This window comes from Sorex araneus, chromosome 9 (assembly GCF_027595985.1).
Source record: "Sorex araneus isolate mSorAra2 chromosome 9, mSorAra2.pri, whole genome shotgun sequence".
Taxonomy (NCBI): Eukaryota; Metazoa; Chordata; class Mammalia; order Eulipotyphla; family Soricidae; genus Sorex; species Sorex araneus.
This window is the reverse complement of record NC_073310.1, coordinates 26,867,417-26,887,401: the sequence shown is the minus strand read 5'-3', so window position 1 is coordinate 26,887,401 and position 19,985 is coordinate 26,867,417. Positions and strand designations below refer to the sequence as shown.

At 40.0% G+C, this 19,985-nt stretch overlaps 1 protein-coding gene across 1 annotated transcript in view; it reads right to left on the bottom strand.

Annotated features, from left to right (window-relative positions):
* Window positions 1-15,661, bottom strand: part of HEATR1 (HEAT repeat containing 1) — a 56,358-nt gene extending 40,697 nt beyond the window's left edge. Inside the window, exons 1-14 of the mRNA XM_004620361.3 lie at window positions 15,572-15,661; window positions 15,090-15,247; window positions 14,164-14,380; window positions 12,664-12,805; window positions 11,734-11,835; window positions 10,976-11,116; window positions 9,198-9,409; window positions 8,929-9,062; window positions 6,492-6,594; window positions 4,878-4,988; window positions 4,374-4,491; window positions 3,273-3,380; window positions 1,121-1,216; window positions 415-503 (exon numbers count right to left, since the gene is read on the bottom strand). Coding sequence (XP_004620418.2) covers window positions 415-503; window positions 1,121-1,216; window positions 3,273-3,380; window positions 4,374-4,491; window positions 4,878-4,988; window positions 6,492-6,594; window positions 8,929-9,062; window positions 9,198-9,409; window positions 10,976-11,116; window positions 11,734-11,835; window positions 12,664-12,805; window positions 14,164-14,380; window positions 15,090-15,231 — 1,715 coding nt within the window. The 5' untranslated portion in view covers window positions 15,232-15,247; window positions 15,572-15,661. The remainder of the gene's footprint in view (window positions 1-414; window positions 504-1,120; window positions 1,217-3,272; window positions 3,381-4,373; window positions 4,492-4,877; window positions 4,989-6,491; window positions 6,595-8,928; window positions 9,063-9,197; window positions 9,410-10,975; window positions 11,117-11,733; window positions 11,836-12,663; window positions 12,806-14,163; window positions 14,381-15,089; window positions 15,248-15,571) is intronic.
* Between the last annotated feature and the right edge of the window lie 4,324 nt (window positions 15,662-19,985).

Below are 19,985 nucleotides of genomic sequence, written 5' to 3'. Positions count from 1 at the left end.
AGAGCCAAGACCCCTGAGCACTATCAGGTGTGACACAGAAAGCCAGAAAAAAAAAAGAAATACATTGATGGAAACACAGCAACAGTGGGAGACTTCAAGAAAAAAGTTTAAACAGAAAATAGTAAGAGCACAGGCAAACTAGGTTAATTTCTTTATGATTCTTTATAATTCTTTTGGTAACATCTATTTCACTAGCATGATGAAAAGGTCAGGGAACAAAGTTTCATTCATAGAGGAGTTGGGAAAAAGACTGAAAGGGCTAAAAGGCATGTTTTGAACCTAGGTGTCCTGAGCTTAGTCCCTGGCCTGGGCACATGACCAGTGCCCCCAGAATACTATATGTATGCCCCCCACCCCTACTGGTTGTAAGAATTTCATCAATTTAAAATAGTATGAGGAAAGATGAATACACACCATGCCTTATTCTTTGAAAGTTCTGCTCTTCTAAAAAGCTTTAGAAGATTTGAAATAGTTTCTTCTGAACTGAAGTGTTGTTTAAAAATCTGTAAGGGAAACATATCTAGGAGTAAATTTTTATTTTCCTCAAATGCATGTGAGCTTGTTAAATAAATTTCAATAAGAATTAACTATACAAAATAAAAATTGTAAAAAAAGACTTTTATCTAACAAGAATCCCAATATAAAAGCTTATGAGAACAACTTATTAAAAGCGGCTTTCATGAGTCAATTTTTCATGATCCCAAAGTAATTTATTGATAAAAACTCAAAAAGCATTTCTTGTGGGCCAGAGATAGTACAGTGGGTAAGGTATTTGCCCTGCAGGGGACCAATCCAGATTCGATTCCCCAGCACCTCATAGGGTTGCCAGGAGTGACCCCTGAGCAGAGACTGGAGTAAGCCCTGGGCGCAGCTGGGTATGCTCCCTACCCTCCAAAATAATTGTATTTCTTTTAAGAAACTGCAAATTTCTAAAACTGCAGATTAATCATACCCATAAGCTTCCCCAACCACCATTAATTAAGAGTGCGCTCTCAAGACAACAAATCTTTAATGAAAGAATATTCCCAAACAGTCCTTTCTAGTGTAAACAAATGTGGAAAAGAACAAAAATATATTTACAAACAAAAAGTGCATTTCAACAAAGAGCAAATTCACTCACCTCAAAAGCACTTATAGCTGATAAAACAACATCTATATTGTCATCACCTAATCGGGTTAAAATAGCTTCTTTTATGAAAGACTCATCAACACTTTCCTAAGTGGCAAGGAAAAAAACAAAGCTTCATTTAGTTGCTGCTAAAAACTTCTAAGACTTGACATTACAAAGAAAGTATACTTTTGGGGAAATTGCTCCATAATACTTGTTAAGAAACACGGTCCGCTCCAGATGCATAATTACTAAGGACCTTTCAAGATGGAAAATCATTTGAAACAAACTCTTTCCAGTTTCCATGGGAAAATAAAAGGTACAACATATATAATCCAAATATAATTTTTAATAGGCGTTCATCCTTACTTACCAATATATTTAGCATCGGTTAGTTATTAAGATTTTTCAAAAGCACAGATTTTGAGAGAACATAGGCCAAAGAAATAGAATGTCTAAGTGTAAATTCTAGCTCTCATTTGATAGTCATCTGACAGTAAGCTTCTTAATCTTTCTAGTTCTCACTATTCTTATTTACAAAATAAGATTAATAATAGTACCTACCTCAAAGGGTTGTTACAGAATTAAGTCATAATTGTCAGGGTTCAGAACACTGCCATAAATATTCTTAGATCCTAGTTCTGTTTATAATACGTATCAATTTTAATAAAATCAGTTTTAAAAAACTTAAGGGAGATGGAGGATGAGGGGAGAGGATTGGGGGATGGGACAAGTTTGGGCCACAACACTGCAGGTGCTTAGGACTTGCTGCTCATTCTACAACCAGAAACTACGTGTGCTGCTAAGGAGCGTAAATCCACTTAAGAGAGGTTTAAGAAATTTGTTAACACACATCAGTGGTAATCTAGCAGCTAAAAAAATTACAGGGCCAGAGCGATAGTTTAGGAGACTAGGTGCTTGCATGCAACTGACCCAAGCACCACATACGGTCCTTTGAGCACTATCAGGAGTGACCCTGGAGCAGAGTCAGTAGTGAGGTTTGAACACTGCCCGATGTGACCCCCAAAAAACAACATAAAATAAAACTCATGTTTTGGGGCCAGCCCCGGTGGTGTTTAGGGCTTAACTCTTGGCTCTGTGCTGAGAGATCACTCCTGGAGGGGCTCAAGGATCCATATGTGGTGTCAGGGACCGAAGCTGGGTGACAACTACATGCAAGGCAAGCACCCTACTAGCTGCAATTACCACTCCCTGCCCCAATAAAATAAAAAAAGCAAACAAATAAAAAACAACAAAAAACTAATAGAGACAGGATACAGTACAAAAAGTACAGTGCTTATGTTGTGTATGGTCAACCCAGGTTTGATCCCCGGCACCATCTATGGTCCCGCGAGTACCACCAGGAGTGATCCCTGGAAACAAAGGAGGAGTAAGCCCTGAGTACTACTAGGCATAGCCCCAAGAGAGACCAACAGAAAACATCAACAACAAAACATTGCAAAGTATTGTCTAAATAAGCAGGAAATACTGCTCTACGAATCACTGCAAAATCTTTATGACATCATTTTGGAATAAAGGCATTATTTATAAATTAGTCTCTCTACTCACTATCTGGAATCACCAAAGATTCTGACATAAATGCCATCTCATGGAGCTAGAGAGTGCACTGTGCTGCATCGGGGAGGCCTCAGCAACTGTTCAACCCCACCAGGAAGTGACCCCAGAGGTACAGAGCTGGGACGAGCCCCTAAGCATTCCAAGTGTGGTCCAAGCATCAAAAAGAACAAAAACTAAAGGCAACCGCAGACAATGAAAAGGTAAAAATGTTCCTAAAACTATCATTCTGTCCCTGAATATGGTTATGTCACGTTCAAGATAATCAAAACCAAATTTTAAAACCAAACAGTTCTGAGATTATCTGCAAGCCTCTGCAATTTTATCAATGTTTCTGTTTGAAAAAAAAATATTAAAAAACAATATTAGAGCTAAATAAATAAACTGTAATGTGGAAATAGATGACTATTAGGCTACGTAATAGCTATGGGCACGTGAGTCTTACATCTTTCTCCGTGATATTCACATCTGTTTTATTCATCTCTACAATTACACAATGTTAATTCTAGGTGGTATCTTCAATTTCTCTTTCCAAAACTATGTTGTTCATAAGAGTATTAAAATTACCAAAACAAAAGCTGACACAAACCTTTGATGTTTTCATAATGGTTTTCAGATGATTAACTGCCAGAAGTCTCACAGGAGCAAGTGGATGATTCAGACTAAGTATCAAGGAGGTATCAGAATCTGCTAAAAACTGTAAGATTCATCACAATTACCAAATGATTTTCACCATGAAATCTGAGAGGTCTATGGCTAAGAGTAGTCACCAGAGAAACCCCCCCAAACTACCAAATGTAACATCTAATTTCAGAACTTGCTCCCCTCAATGCAAAATTTTTGTCTCCAACAGAATATAAGCAGTTTGAAAAATAAAATTGTGTTGTTAATGTGATTTTACATACATTGCTTTACCACACTGATCTAATTTAGTGAAGTAACTCTATGGAAGAAGTTTGCATTCTAACTCAAAAGTAAAAAAGCAATTAAGATAAACTATATTAGCACCTAAAGGAAAATATAACAACAAAAAATGATCACTGAAGAGAATGTAATTTATATAAACACAAAAGTGATACTCATATTAATCACAATTTAGTTCAATTATATAATTTGACTAAGAAGAAAATCTGTCTACCAACCTGAGGTTTGCAAATGAAGTATCATACAATGAAGATACGTGAAAGAGAAAAATTAAAACAATCTTATTTCTATTCATACTTTCAAGGATAATTTCAAGTACACTTAGTGTCTAATTTCTAGTATAAAAAGATCTAGGGTGAAAACAGAAAATTTCAGTAGTTCCAATAGGATCATAAAATTAAATTCACCTCTTTCTTTAATCAATGATCCAAACAGTCATACATGCTTAGTGGATAAGGCACTGCAAATCATAAATATTTTGGAATAATTAGGGATCCTAGAATCCAAAATAAGGCCATCTTCCAATGATTGCTAATAATCATATAAAATTTTTCAAAAAAATAAACACATACAGTTAATTTTAAATGACTGTCCCTTTCTCTAATTAGTCAATTATATGGTGCTATGTACTAGAAAAACAACTAAAACCTCATTCCTCCAGGAAATTGTAATGAACACAGTAAATCAGAGTATTTCTTTGCACAGCTCTTCAAATTATCAGATATATACGCTGCAACTGTCATAATTCCTCTCAGGAAAAACCAACCTGATATTTTCCTCCACTTGTAGAAAGAGAAATAAACTGGTGAAAAAGCTCTTGCTTTTTCAGATCTGTAATTTCCTTTAAGCGTTCCTCTAAGACAACATCTAAAGTTCTGGGATATCTGGAAAGAATTGAAAAGTTAATTCAGTATTCCTAGTAGTTATTAACTATATATACCACACATGAATACAAAATATAAGTGAATTTTTACAAATTACCAATAGTTAAAATTGTAACAAATAAAATGGTGCTCGTAAAGTCACATGATTTTAATCCAAAAGCTATTATTAGTCCAACAAAAAATATATATAAGAAAATTACTCTCCAATACTTAGATAACCCCATTTCTTTCCTATTTCAACTGTACTTAAATCTTATCCTGTTCCCTTCTGAAGACAAAAAAGGACAGTTGTTTTACAAATATAATAAAGAGATATGTGATTTGTGAATGATCTCCATTAAAAAAAAATAATCTCTATTACAGAAAGGCACAAACACTGAACTTACTTGCTTTCTATAAGTCTGATCAGTGGAAGGAACTGCTCATTAAGCAAAGAGACTTTCTCAGGATCAATTTCTTCCTGTGAACTGTATGAAATGTATTCTTCAAAAAGAAGGCTGTAAAACAAAACGAGTATCAGCAGCTGAAGTGTTACTTTTTATTATGTACTTATGGCTAATTATTTCTTACTTCTATACAATAGAAATTATGTTTATGCTTCATATACAAAAACCAGGGACTGGAGCGATAGTACAGCGGTAGGGCGTTTGCCTTGCACTCGGCCGACCGGGTTCGATTTCTCCGCCCTTCTCGGAGAGCCTGGCAAGCTACCCGTGGTGTATTCGATACCCATAGTGTCTGCTTGAGCAAATGGATGAGCAACGGGGTGACAGTGACAGTGACAAAAACCAGGGCAAGGCTGGAATGAGAACAGAGCTTAAGGCACTTGACTTGCATTGCAACAACAGCCACTACCATGGGATGAATCCCAGCACCATACATGGTCCCCTTGAGCAGAGAGCCAGGAGTGGCCCCTGAGCAGAGTCAGGTGCGCAGCCCTTGAGCACCATCAAGTACAGTCCATCCACCCCCTAAAAACAAAAATTAGTGCTAAGAAATCTTCTTACAAGTCCAAGGTCTAAGGCAATAGCTACAATAGTCAATACTCATGAAGCCAACTGCAAAAAAAGCAGAGCAGGGACTAAAACACTGGTCTGATTCCAGAGCCTTAACTCTCAAAAGGACCTACACTGTACACATTTTTTTAATTTACAAACTACTCTGAGCAAGGGGCAGAAATGACACACCATCACTTAGGTGCTCAAGGCTATGGCCAACAGCAAAACCAGATCCAGTATGACCTTCAACACTTAGATTACTCTCTTTCAGAAAAAGGCAGAATTCAAACCTATGTCTAAAGGAGACATCTACATTCTTTTCACTGCATTAAGCTGCCCTTGAAGAAAAAAAAAAGATTACTCATTTTACTGCTATAAAAAAAAGGGTAATATTTAATTGAAGCCAATACTGAATATTAAGATCACTCACTGTCATCCTGTTGCTCATCAATTTGCTCGAGCTGGCACCAATAATGTCTCCATCGTGAGACTTGTTACTGTTTTTGGCATATCGAATACACCATGGGTAGCTTGCCAGGCTCTGCCGTGCGGGCAAGATACTCTCAGTAGCTTGCTGGGCTCTCCGAGAGGAGCAGAGGAATCGAACCCAGGTCGGCTGTGTGCAAGGCAAACACCCTACCACTGTGCTATTGCTCCAGCCCAATATTAAGATAATACTAAATAATAATGGTGATGACTATTTCAGGACTTTCAGTTCACTTAACTAGAAAATGCTAATCAGCTGCCAAATGCATATAGATATTGCCCAAATTCAGCTTAAATTAACTTTCCATGATCATATAAGCATCAGACACAAAAAGTAACTTGACTCTTTTTTTTTTTTTTGGCTGCCATAATTTTTAACTAAGTATCAAAGAAATGATATGGACAATTTAAGAACTACATTATGAAACAATACAGAAAAACTGCTAGCCAACCCTAAAAATTATACAGAGCCACAAAAATACAAACAAAAAAAATCATGTTCCATCAATAGCTTACCTAGCCAGTAAATGGTCTAAGTTGTTCTTTAGTGATATATTTGTCAGTATGCTTTCTAAGTGTCTCCTATAGATTTGGTCATCCTCCCCTTCTGTTTCTTCTCCTTAGAATACAAAAAAATTAAAATTAGGACAAATTTCACGTGTGCTTAGATTTACGGATACCAAAGAGTCTTTCGATAGGAATAACTAAAAGACAATATGAAGCTTTGTAACTAATTCCCAAACAGGTATTCAACCTACTTAGTAGTTAATATTTTCAAAACGTGTCTTGTATGGAATTCTGAATTTATTTGAAATTCCCTATATCCCTTAAAAAACACTGATTTTAAAAGTATTATCATGTTTATGTCATTAATGAAACCGAAGTCTAAAAATAACATCTTTCCCCAAGTTAGGTAGAAGGGTAGAAGTTACAACCTACACCTAGATTTCAATTAGCAATCACTGAAAATCAGAAAGACAGTTTACTGGGCTGAAAGTTTGTACTAATCTCCAGAACCACTAGTCCAGTAAGCATCACCAGGAGTGAGTCCTAAGCACAGAACCACCAAGTGTAGCCCAATTCCCCCTACACAAAAGAGCACTTTGAAAACAGGCAAACTTTCACCTATACCTCATCACGGAAGCATGAGCTGTTACTGTCTATTCTAGCCTTACCTTATACGTACCATAGGGACCTTAACTGTACCACAGTGATGTTAACTCTGCCTTCCAAGACTCGGATCACATAACTCATCACCATAGGGGAAAATACACTTTTCCTCAAGCGCCCTGTTACTGGAATGCACTCATCTTATTTTCTAAAGGAAGGGACTAATTTGAGAGCGGCTTTACTTAGCCATGTTTTCTGAGTCCAAATAGCAATTAGGAACAAGTTATTTCATTTTTTCTGTAGTGAATGAAGAGTGAAAAATCAGAATACGGGTAATTATCTCTTCGTTATTTTGTGTGTGTATGTGTGTGATTTAAAACATTTGTGTTTAGGAGGAGGGTGGCTTCCCAAGCAGCGCTCAAGAGAACGGTAGGCCATTCCCGGCAATATTGTCCGACCATGTGCGTTGAGAGTTCAAGGCTCAGGCCCCAGCTGCAATTCACTTGAACACAAGGCACTTAGAGGCTCTCCAAGGCTACAACTGGTGGTGCAGGTGAGAGGCGAGGAAAGGGCATGAAGTGCTGGGGATTCTATTTGCAATCAAGCACACACCTTTATGTGCTCCAGTTTTCAAAGCTATCTTCCTGGCCCCTACAATACTTCTATTATCCTGAGAGCCAAACAATAGTACAATGCATAAGGTGTCTGCCTTGCACGTGGCCTACCTGGGTTCGAGCCCTGCACCCCATATAGTCCCTTGAGCATTACCAGGAATGATCCCTAAATGCAGAGCCAGGAGTGAGCCCTAAACACAGCCAGGCGTGATCCCAAAACAAAAAAAAAAATTTTTTTTTAAATAAAATTTCTCTTCCTGTATGAGGTTTTCTTGAAGTCATTTCCTCTCCGCAAGGGGAAGACACAAGAGAAATGAGGTTTTTCACTACAGTTCACTAAACATTTAAATGGGAAGAAGAGAGGCTCTAATCAGTAATGTTTTAATCAGTCTAAAAGAATTCTAGCCTTTCTAATGTAGACTGATGAACAACACAAATTTTATTTTATTTTGCTTTTTGGGTCACACTCGGCGATGCTCAGGGGTTACTCCTGGCTCTGCACTCAGGAATTACTCCTGGTGTTGCTCAGGGGACCATATGGGATGCTGGGAATTGAACCTGGGCCGGCCACATGCAAGGCAAACGCCCTACCCACTGCGCTATTGCTCCAGCCCCACAACACAGATTTTAAAAATAACACAGAACTCAGACAAAAAGGTTCACCTGTCAGACAACCCATTCCCTATCCCAGTGTTCCTCACTAAAGAAAATCAGAAGCTGGAGAATCAGCAAGCAGGGCAGTTGCCATGCACAAGGCCAACACGAAGTCCAATCCCTAGCAACCCACATGGTTCCCCAAACTGCACCAGGAGTATGTGCTGAGCACTGCCAAGTGTGGCACAACCGACTCCACCACCCCCCACCCCAACCCCATGCACACACAGAAGGAAAAGAAGGGGGCCGGAGCGCGGAGGGCATTTGTCTTGCACGTGGCCGACCCGGGTTCGATCCCCGGCATCCCATATGGTCCCCCAAGCACCGCCAGGAGTAATTCCTGAGTGCAAAGCCAGGAGTAACCCCTGAGCATCGCTGGGTGCGACCCAAAAAGCAAAAAAAAAAAAAAAAGAAGGAAAAGAAAAAGACAAACCACCCAAAACCAACTAAACAGCAGGGGGAAAAAAGTATTAAAACAAAACCAAAAGAGAAAAAAGATACTAAAACTCTTACCTTTGGAGGAGGATCAAATCTCATAAAGTAATTTTGTGGACACAAAATGTTTGACCACATACCTGTAATGTGATTGATGATGCCACCAACGAGGTGGGGAAGCATGTAACGCAGAAGAGGGCTAATATCATATGTTTCAGAAATCCCATGAAGTATGGTGATAAGGTCAGGAACATTACACAAGTGAGGAAATGGCCTGAGAAGAACAAGGACATAGGGCTTTGACTTTACAAGACGCTGAACAGCAATTTCAGATATCTCTCTCTGTAACACCTTATTTAAAATGATATCAATCACCGTAGCTAAAATGTCTCAATTCACTTGTACATACTTTTTTCCCAGGCTCTCCGGTTTCTGTCTCTGCAGGAGTATGATCAAGCAACCTAATCCATCCTTGATCAATGAGGGGATTCTGGTCAATGTTTTGATGATCTGTGTAGCCAATGAGTGAACGAAGCTTTCTTCCAGTGTCACTTTCACAGAAATCTGACATATTATCATGTATGTTGCAGCTCTATAATCTGGTAAAGACGATTTCAATCCCTGAAAGTTTTATTTTTAAAAAGTAAGGATAAAAAATAAAATCATATTATTTTAAATGTGATCTGATCTTCACAAATTAGAAATGTCACAAAATGAGAGAGAAATGTACTCTAAGGCCTAGAGTCAAACCCAACCTCAAGATATGAAAAATCATGTTGACCCCATTCCTAAAAGGATACAGAGATGAGACAAGACTCTTGGAAGAGAGAAAGAACTCAGAAGGTCTCCCAACTCAAACATCCACTAGACATCCTAGCAGGAGCCAAGGAGCCCTCCCTTACAATAAACACCCACCTATGTGAGGCAGACTTCAATCAGAAACGAAGCAGTATCCTGACTTAAGACAGTAACTTTGGGACACTGGTAACAAGTGAAAGTAGCATCTCTCTGGGAAATATGGGAAATGGCAGGCAAAAAGGCACTTAGAGGACTTAAAAGTCAATGAAAGAGAGAGTGAGCACGCATGCGCATAGGGGTGGGGAGAGAGAGGAAGAGAGAAAGAGAGGGGAGAGAAGAGAGAAAGAGAGAGCACCTGGACCTTAAGGAGATTTTGAATTCTCTTTCCAGTGAGGTAACAGAATTACTAAGAAAACAAATCTAGACCTGGAGAGGTAGTAAAGCAACCCAGGTTTAATCCCTGGTCCTCTATGTGGTCACCCATGCCCCACCAGACGTGATTCCTGTGAGCGAAGTCAAAAATAACCACCTGGTGTGCACCTCCACCCCCCACCATACTCCCCCAAAAATCTGGGAGATAGCAGCAGGACCTAAGAATGAATATAACTTTATTCTTAAAGAATCCTAATGAAGTTCCCAGTTTGGGGCCTTTTTTTGGGGGGTGGGGGCTTTTTGGGTCACACCCAGCGATGTACAGGGGTGACTCCTGGCTCTGCACTCAGGAACTACTTCTGACGGTGCTCAGGGGACCATATGGGATGCTGGGAATTGAACCCGGGTTGGCCATGTGCAAGGCTAATGCCCTACCCGCTGTGCTACTGCTCCAGCCCCTTGGGGACTTTTTTTTTTAAGACAAAAGAAAGTCTTTCAATTCTTAAGACTTTTTAAGACTTTAAATTTTTAAGTTTTTAAGACAAGAGAAAGTCTACCTAAAGAGTAAATCTTATCAACCATCTGAAATAAACTGTTAATTTAAAAGCATTGATATCTATGTAAAAAATTTCAAAAGACTGGAGCAATAGTACAGCAGGTATGGCATTTGCCTTGCACGCAGCCGACCTGGGTTCAATTCCCAGCGTCCCATATGGTCCCGTAAGCATTGCCAGGGGTGATTCCTGAGTGCAGAGCCAGGAGTATCCCTGTGCATTGCCCGGTGTGACCCCCCAAAAAATTTCAAAAGACAACTCCGTAAAGGGGCCTAAGATATAGTACAGTGGGTAGGACTTCTGCACTACACACAGCATCCCTGGCTACCAGATGGTCCCGAGCACAGAGCCAGGATTAAGCCCTGCGCACCATGGGGTATGGCCCCAAAGCCAAATAAACAAACAACTAAACAAAACTCTTAAAGGTATACAATAATCTGTTTTACCCATGAACAAGACCAACCTTCTGGATATATGGTAAGAGTTTGGCAACAACATTGTCCGAGACACTTTCAGCAGCCACTAGAGCAGACACGATGGTGGAAGCATAGAAGGTTAAGAGCACTCTTAATTGAGCTGAATTTCCAGGGTACTCAGCAAAAACCTGGAACAAAAAAACAGAAACAAAATACACTTAAGAGTGAATAAAAGTGTAGGTTAGCTCTCAACTAATTATGCAGAAATTCTAATTTCTGCCATTAAGCAATAGTAAATACACAAGTTAAATTGCTCAATAAAACTATCACTGTCATCCCGTTGCTCATCAATTTACTGAGTGGGTACCAGTAATGTCTCCATTGTAAGACTTGTTGTTACTTGTTTTTTGACATATTGAATACGCTACGGATAGCTTGCCAGGCTCTGCCGTGCAAGCAGATACTCTTGGTAGCTTGCCAGGGTCTCCGAGAGGGGCAGAGGAATCGAACCCGGGTTGGCCACATGCACACAAGAGTAAATAGCATTTCTGATTTTCTTCTTCATTAAGTCACCATGAAGAGAATTTGGCAAGGAATAGTTGCCAATTTAATTTTTGTAGAGAAACACTTTTGAAGATAAAAGTATTATCAGATTGTTTATGCTTCAAACCATAGATCTTTTAACAACAACAACAATAAAGCTTTTTCAAAGTACTACTGTTTTTAAGAAAAGGCCTTAGTATGTTTTCTTTACTCAGAGAAAAAAAATTAAGAAAATTATACATTCACAAAATGATATTCTCACCTTCACAGATTTTGTCACCAGACTGCATATGAAATCCATAAACCCAAGATCTTTGTAGCAGTGGGTAATTAAAGTTCCTTTAGCTAAGGGAACTCCAGATTGCTGTAATAGAAAGAAGCACTCATTAGGATGATCTTTATTTTTAAACTACTTACCACAGTAATAAATAATATATGCTGCTGCAATTCATAAATACAAGTATTTCCTTATAACTGGTGATAGAGATAAATTTCCCACAAAAATGCAATCTTTACAAGTTAGCAATGAGTTTGGAGGTACTTAGTGGAAAATAGTTATCACTTGCTCATATTCTGCTATATATTTCTCAATCTACTATATGTAGCAAATAAAATGATAATGGCACATCAATTGTTTTAGTACAATATCAAGCTTCTGATCTTCACCAGACCACTCCTGTAAGGCAATCACCCTTCTATTCATCAGTAAATTCTTAACATCTTTACATTCTTTTCCTATAATTCTTCAATTTACCCTTACCCCCCTTTTTTTTGTATGTAATTTTAGGCTTTCTTTTCTATTTCCAACTTTTTTTCAGGTCCAAAATTTAAAACACTAAGGGCATGTTTTAATAGAAAGATCTAAGCCTTAGAATTAGATGTAAAATCAAATCCAAATCTGACCTCTTTATAGGTAGGTATGTCAGCACAGACAAGTTAACTAACTTCTCTAAGTTTCTCCTCATATATATATGGGTTCTGTGAAAATAAAATATAACATGCAAATTGCCTTGCTTGTCTGGCACTAAGTAAGACAGTTCTTATTCATGAAAGTTTCAATTTAAAGTTAGGAAATAAAAGTGATGGAGATAATACTTCAAGCTGAGTAGCACCAACAATTTTTTTTCCCTAAGTCATACAGATTATATCAACTTTGTAAAGATTATAGGCATGAATAATTCAATAATCATACCTTCACTGGAAATAACCAGAACCATTTGTGTTTTGGATTATTAATTTTCAGAAGCTGTATAACTCGCACAAATATCCTTGTCTCGTGGTATGGTAGAACACAACCAATAAGGCTATCTTGATTATAAAGATGGATATGGAACCTGAAGAAAAAGCAAATTTAAGTCGGAACAAAACTTATCAGCACATATTTTCTTAAATGTCCAAACTGTAGACCAATTCAATGAGCTAAACTACTTACAATGAATATTAATGAAATAGTAATAAATAACAATGAAAAAAAATCCACACAGAAAAACAGCTCAAGTGGCTATGCATGCTTTGCATGATCAAAGTTCAGATTCAATCCCTGAAATCACATCATTCCCTTAGCATAAAGCTCATAAGCACTGCTTGAGTATGGCCCCCAAATGAAAAATTTAAAAAAATAAACAAAACCCTTCTCTTTGGGACTGGAAAAATAGTACAGAGGGTAGGGTGCTGTCCTTGCATGCACCAAGCTGGGTTTGATTCCTAGCACCCCATATGGTCCCACAAACCCTACCAGGAATGATCAATGAATGAGAGCAGAGCCAAGTGCAAGCTCTGAGAACTGCTGGGTGTGGCCCCCAAACCAAAAAGTTAAAATAGATGTAAAAATGAGAATAAAGAAAAAGATATAGAATTTAATATGTTGCCAATTTGATGCCTATAGGTGCCTTGTGACGAATAGAGCCAACTTAATGAGAAAATCTCTAAAGTGCATGAAAGATCAGATCTCAGAAACAAACTTACACCTCTGATTACCAGCAGTGCAACTCAAGCAACTTAACTCCTTCTACACCTCAGTTTTCTTAATTACACAATGGAAATAATACATCTCCCCATAGGAATACTGAGACGGCTTCCAAGCACAACATGCTTACATGGAGCCTGGCATATAAGCAAGTTACAGTATCTCAGAGGATACCAGTCTTCCAAAACCACTATTTTTATTATTTTGGCAAGAAAGAAGCTTAATTATTATCCTTAAGCAAAAACATAGGATAACAATTTATAATGGCAAAGAGACATGAGCATCTTGAGAACCAATTAGGCTAGACTAGGTCTTCTTAAATCCTTTCCACTTGTAATTGTAATCCTCCTCACCTGAGAAATGCAAAATAGACAAAAGTTGCCACAAACACCTCGGATCATTAAGTGATGGGTTTTCAATAGTTGTGCACTACGCATGCAGAAGTCTCTTACCACTGCCAAATTTTTCACAACCATCACATTCAGTTAAAACCTCTTTTGTTAAAAATTTCAGAAGCTAGGGGTTAAACCATTTACTCAAAAGCACTTTTCACTATCAACAAAAAAGAGCATAATAGAAGGGAATGCTTCTCTCATCTAATAGACAGCATATTAATCTCTCAACAAACCTAATTTTTCACCTTCAAATTGATATTTTCATTGTTTTTTTTTTCTCATAAGATCAAAGTTCTAGCTCATAATTACTAATGTTAATCCCATTTACTACCTGTGAATCAACCATTCCAGACATTTCTGTGCTGGCTTCAGCAAAAAGTAGGGGGACAAGTGAATAAGGAATAATGAAATGTTTTCGTCCAGCTGTTTGTTCACTGCTTTGGTCTGAACGCTGCGCTCCAGGGTTTTTGACAGCTGACTGAACAACGGTGCCTCAAACTGCTCAAAGGAAGGGTCAATTCCAAGCAGCTCTTCCAAGCCAGTGCATCCTAGAAAAAGGGCAGTTCATTGAAAGATTCGTTGTAAGCAAACTCATCCCACGCTTCTTAGTTGTACTGATCCTAAAATTGTGTTATTTTAGCACACACCAAGCATAACACTGAAGAGTTCTCTAGAGAAAAAAAAAATCTTAACTTTCCAACGAGAAGAACAGAAAGCAACACTTCGCAAGGTCTATATTTATCTTTAATATTCCCTACAGGGGCTGGAGCGATAGCACAGCGGGTAGGGCGTTTGCCTTGCATGCGGCCGACCCGGGTTCGATTCCCAGCATCCTATATGGTCACCCAAGCACTGCCAAGAGTAATTCCTGAGTGTATGAGCCAGGAGTCACCCCTGGGCATCGCTGGGTGTGATCCAAAAAGTCAAAACAAAACAAAAAAACACATTCCCTACAAATTCTAGCCTAGTTCTCTCTGCAAAGATCCCCCCCACCACCACCCCCAGTACCTTCTTTACACTTTAGTTGATTCCCTCCCCTTAAGTCCGAAATTAACATAAGTAAGTTACCATTACCGGTATACCTTCCGTGCAACTCCTATAAACAGTTAATGACCTCTTTCCCTTAACAACATAAGCCAACGAGTGAGGGACTGGTGAGGAAGAGGACAGATCCAAAACCAAGAAGAAGAAGAAGAAGAAAAAAAAACAACAGAAAAGAAACGCTGTGGAGGGCTAAGTTAAAGGAGCGCTTATTACCAATGGCAAAGGCCGTGTCCCTGTCGATGGTGGCGGCTTCCTTGGGATCAAACAACAAGGAGGCAACTTCATCTCTGGACAAGAGGCTGGGATCGCTCTGCGGCAGGGCGAGCCGCTGGAGTTGCTGGGCTAAGGACGTCATGTTTCACGCCAGACTTCTAAAAAAAAAAACACACACACACAAAAACCACAGGCTAAGGAACAGCCTCGGTGAGACCCCCACCCCCACCCCCCCGCCCCCGGAACCTGAAGGTGCTTTCCGCGCACACACCCCGTGCCCGACGCACAGGCAGCTCTCCTCTGCACTCGGTGCCGGGAGCGGAGACAGCATCAGCTGTCCCGACACCTGTGGCTCCCGCGGCGCAGCCAGGTGGCAAACTAATGCCAGTCCCCGGGGGCCGCCCAAGGCCGGACTCCGCGGATGCTCGCGGACAACCTCCCCACCCCGTCATACACCGGCCCGACCCAGAGCTCCCACTCACCCGAAGTTCGATTCCGGAGGGACTTGGAAAACACAAGTAGTAACCATTCACAGGAAGACCCACATGGCAGCAAGGAGCCCGGCCCTCCACCGGAAACCCGGAGCCGGCGACAGAGAGGCTTCCGGTTTCGGGAACGCGGCTACGGCAAGCGAAGAGGGGCAAGCGCGCCGCCCAGGCCACGCGATGACTCCGCCCTCCCACCCCCACCCCCCGCAGCAAAGTCCCGCCCCCGGCAGGGCTCGGGCCCTATTGGAGTCTTGCTCGGGCTGGAAGGACTCGCGCCGCGGTTTGTGCCTGAAGCTGTCAATCTCTGCGTGGCTTTTCCGTGAGTTGTAAGACCGTAGCTGGAATCATTGATTCAACACACGTTTTTGTTTTTTTTGGTTTTTTTTCCCCCCAGCTTTTACTATGGATTCAGCAGCTTCGCCTAGTAAAGACTGTGCTGTGAAGTCACATTGCTTCTTGGATTCAGGTCTCCGAGCCGGGCAGCGCCTGTGGTCTCTTGGCTCCACGGAATTATTTCATGTTACCTGTGTCACTTCCTCTGTACAGAGAATTTAATAAAAGGAGCTCCTGACCGCAGTGTGAGGCACACTATAAATACTGGGTACCAGCACCTTGGAATTGGAATTTGTGGTCTAATCTTGTCACTGCCTGTGACAAATTCCTATTATTGATAACTGATCTCTCTCTCTCTCTCTCTCTCTCTCTCTCTCTCTCTCTCTCTCCCTCCCTCCTTCCCTCCCTCCTTTTCAAATGACTCTTGTTGTTACAATGAAATTAGCAAACAAAATCACCCACTTCCGTTTAACACTAATTTTTTTACAAATAAATATGTAACTCAATGAAAACAAAAGAAAGTAATCAGTCCCAGTAGTTTTCCTCTTGCTCCTTTTGCAGTGATGTCCAGTCCCACTGCAGGACCCATGCAACCTTTGGCTTTCTGAGCATCATATAGTGTCACCGAAGAGTGTAAAACATGAATTTACAGAAGTACATGTTCCCAATGCATTGTGGTATGTACTACAAATGGGGGGTCACTGTTCACTTCATGAAGTTGCCCCGGATGTAAGATTGGACATCCTTTATCTCCTGGGCATTTTCTTAACGTTTTAAGAGATGGAATTCTTAGATGTCAAGATGTCAGCCTTTCAGTAATTGGCGCCTTACAGGTACTCCCCCTTTTCATAAACAATCTTTTATTATTTTGGTTTAACAGGATTTTAAACCATTAAATTTTTTCCAGTTCTACAGATAGCTAACCTTTTTCATGTGGTGTTGATTGCCTTTCAGTGAATAACAAGTTCTGGGGCATCTATTTTATCCTAAAGACTTTATCTCCAAGGTATTATTTTAAACAATTTTATTTTTTATTTGTGATATGCAGGATTCAGGGCTTATCCTGGTCTAAAGATTGTAGGGAAGACAGAGTTTTCTCATGTTTACTATTGAATCCCCTCCAGGGAGATGGCTGACTATAAACATTTATTGGCTAAATATACGAATAAATATTTGTAAAAGTATGAAGCTTATTTGTGTCTCTTTCCTATTAATAAATATATCACTGTATCACTGTCATCTTGTTCATCGATTTGCTGGAGCAGGCACCAGTAATGTCTCTGTTCTGAGACTTGTTACTGTTTTGGGCATATTGAATACGCCGTTTTGGGTAGCTTGCCAGGCTCTGCCGTGCGAGCCGAATACTCTCGGTAGCTTGCCGGGCTCTCCGAGAGGGGCGGAGGATTCGAACCCGGGTTGGCTGCGTGCAAGGCAAATGCCCTACCCGCTGTGCTATCGCTCCAGCCCAATAAATGTATATTGGAATATAAATGAGAACAGTATTGTTACAGAATAACTTAGAATTATTCTGCCTTTAATAATAGTAAATGATTTTGGACACTTGAGCACTTTTATTTTCACATTATTTATATCATGTACCACAATTCATGAACTACTGTGTAGTTGAAAATATACCTATTGATTAGTAACTAGATAAGATATACGTGGGGGGGGGGCAATAAATAAGCAGGTAAAAAATCTACATTTTAGTCAGTGTAGCATTGTCCTCCGGTTGTTCATCAATTTCCTCAAACAGGCACCAGTAACGTCTCCATTGTGAGACTTGTTGTTACTGTTTTTGGCATATCAAATACACCATGGGTAGCTTGCCAGGCTCTGCTGTGCGGGCAGGATACTCTCGGTAGCTTGCCGGGCTCTTCGAGAGGGACGAAAGAATCGAACCCGGATCGGCCGCATGCAAGGCAAACGCCCTACCCGCTGTGCTATTGCTCCAGTCCACATTTTAGTCAAGTGCCAACAAATTAAAGACTAATTAAATGACTGAGAAATTATTTTTGTTTAGTAACATCAAACATAACTCATTCGTATTGTTATGAATTTGATAAGTTGCAATCTTGCTACAAATCTATGATGATTTTTCTCTGGTCGTTTTGAAATCTACTGGGAGTAAATGAAAAATGGTGGGGAAAAAAAGATTTAAAAATCAACAGGAGCAAGTCCTTTAAGGATTATATCTTTGGGGACCAGCAGGTGGCAGGAAAGCATTTTTCTGTTCCCCAGAGTTCCTTCAGCAGTATCCCAAGGTAGCTTATGTGGAACAACAGTCTCAAACTTTTAAAATTTGAAAATAGTATATACAAATTGCTTCATAAAATTATAAAATGCAATACAGTGCCTCTAAACTTTGCTTAGACAAATGGTGCTGGCACAACTGGACAACCACATGCAAAAAAATGGGTTTAGACCTTGACCTGACACCATGCACAAAAGTCAGATCAAAATGGATTAAAGACCTCAACATTAGACCACAAACCATAAGGTACATTGAAGACAAGGTCGGCGAAACCCTCCACGATATTGAAGATAAGGGTATCTTCAAAGGTGACACGGAACTAAGCAATCTAGTAAAAACAGAGATCAACAAATGGGACTACATTAAACTAAAAAGCTTCTGCACCGCAAGAGATACAGTGACCAGAATACAAAGACTATCCACAGAATGGGAAAGGATATTTACACAATACCCATCAGATAAGGGGTTGATATCAATGGTATATAAAGCACTGGTTGAGCTCTACAAGAAGAAAACATCCAACCCCATCAAAAAATGGGGCAAAGAAATGAACAGAAACTTTACCAAGGAAGAAATACGAATGGCCAAAAGGCACATGAAAAAGTGTTCTACATCACTAATCATCAGAGAGATGCAGATCAAAACAACCATGAGATACCACCTCACACCACAGAGACTAGCACACATCCAAAAGAACAAAAGCAACCGCTGTTGGAGAGGATGTGGGGAGAAAGGGACCCTTCTTCACTGCTGGTGGGAATGCCGACTGGTTCAGCCCTTCTGGAAAACAATTTGGACGACTCTCAAAAAATTAGATATTGAATTCCCATTTGACCCAGCAATACCACTGCTGGGAATATATCCCAGAGAGGCAAAAAAGTACAATCGAAACAACATCTGCACATGTATGTTCATCGCAGCACTGTTTACAATAGCCAGAATCTGGAAAAAACCCGAATGCCCCAGAACGGATGACTGGTTGAGGAAACTTTGGTACATCTATACAATGGAATACTATGCAGCTGTTAGAAAAAAGGAGGTCAAGAATTTTGTAGTTAAGTGGATGGGCATGAAAAGTTTCATGCTGAGTGAAATGAGTCAGATAGAGAGAGACAGACATAGAAAGATTGCACTCATCTATGGTATATAGAATAACAGAGTGGGAGACTAACACCCAAGAACTGTAGAAATAAGTACCAGGAGGTTGACTCCATGGCTTCGAGGCTGGCCTCACGTTCCGGGGAAAGGTCAACTCAGAGAAGCGATCACCAACTACATTGTAGTCGAAGGCCATGTGGGGGAAGAGAGTTGCGGGCTGAATGAGGGCTAGAGACTGAGCACAGCGGCCACTCAACACCTTTATTGCAAACCACAACAGCTAATTAGAGAGAGAAAACAGAAGGGAATGCCTTGCCACAGTGGCAGGGTGGGGTGGGGGGGAGATGGGATTGGGGAGGGTGGGAGGGACACTGGGTTTACGGGTGGTGGAAAATGGGCACTGGTGAAGGGATGGGTTCCCGAACTTTGTATGAGGGAAATATAAGCACAAAAGTGTATAAATCTGTAACTGTACCCTCACGGTGATTCTCTAATTAAAAATAAATAAATTAAAAAAAAAAACTTTGCTTAGAGAACCAAAGTAATTAAAAAATGATTAGACTCAAAGCTAGCTGTTTAATTAAAAAGTCTAAATGGTGAAAAAGAATGCTGAATCCCTTTCTAGCATCCTTCCCCAAATTAATTTCTGCTGAATATTTGTCACTGGGGAGAGTTTTGTGTTAATTAGGGTAATGGTAGAAAGCTGGGACATCCAGGGAGGTG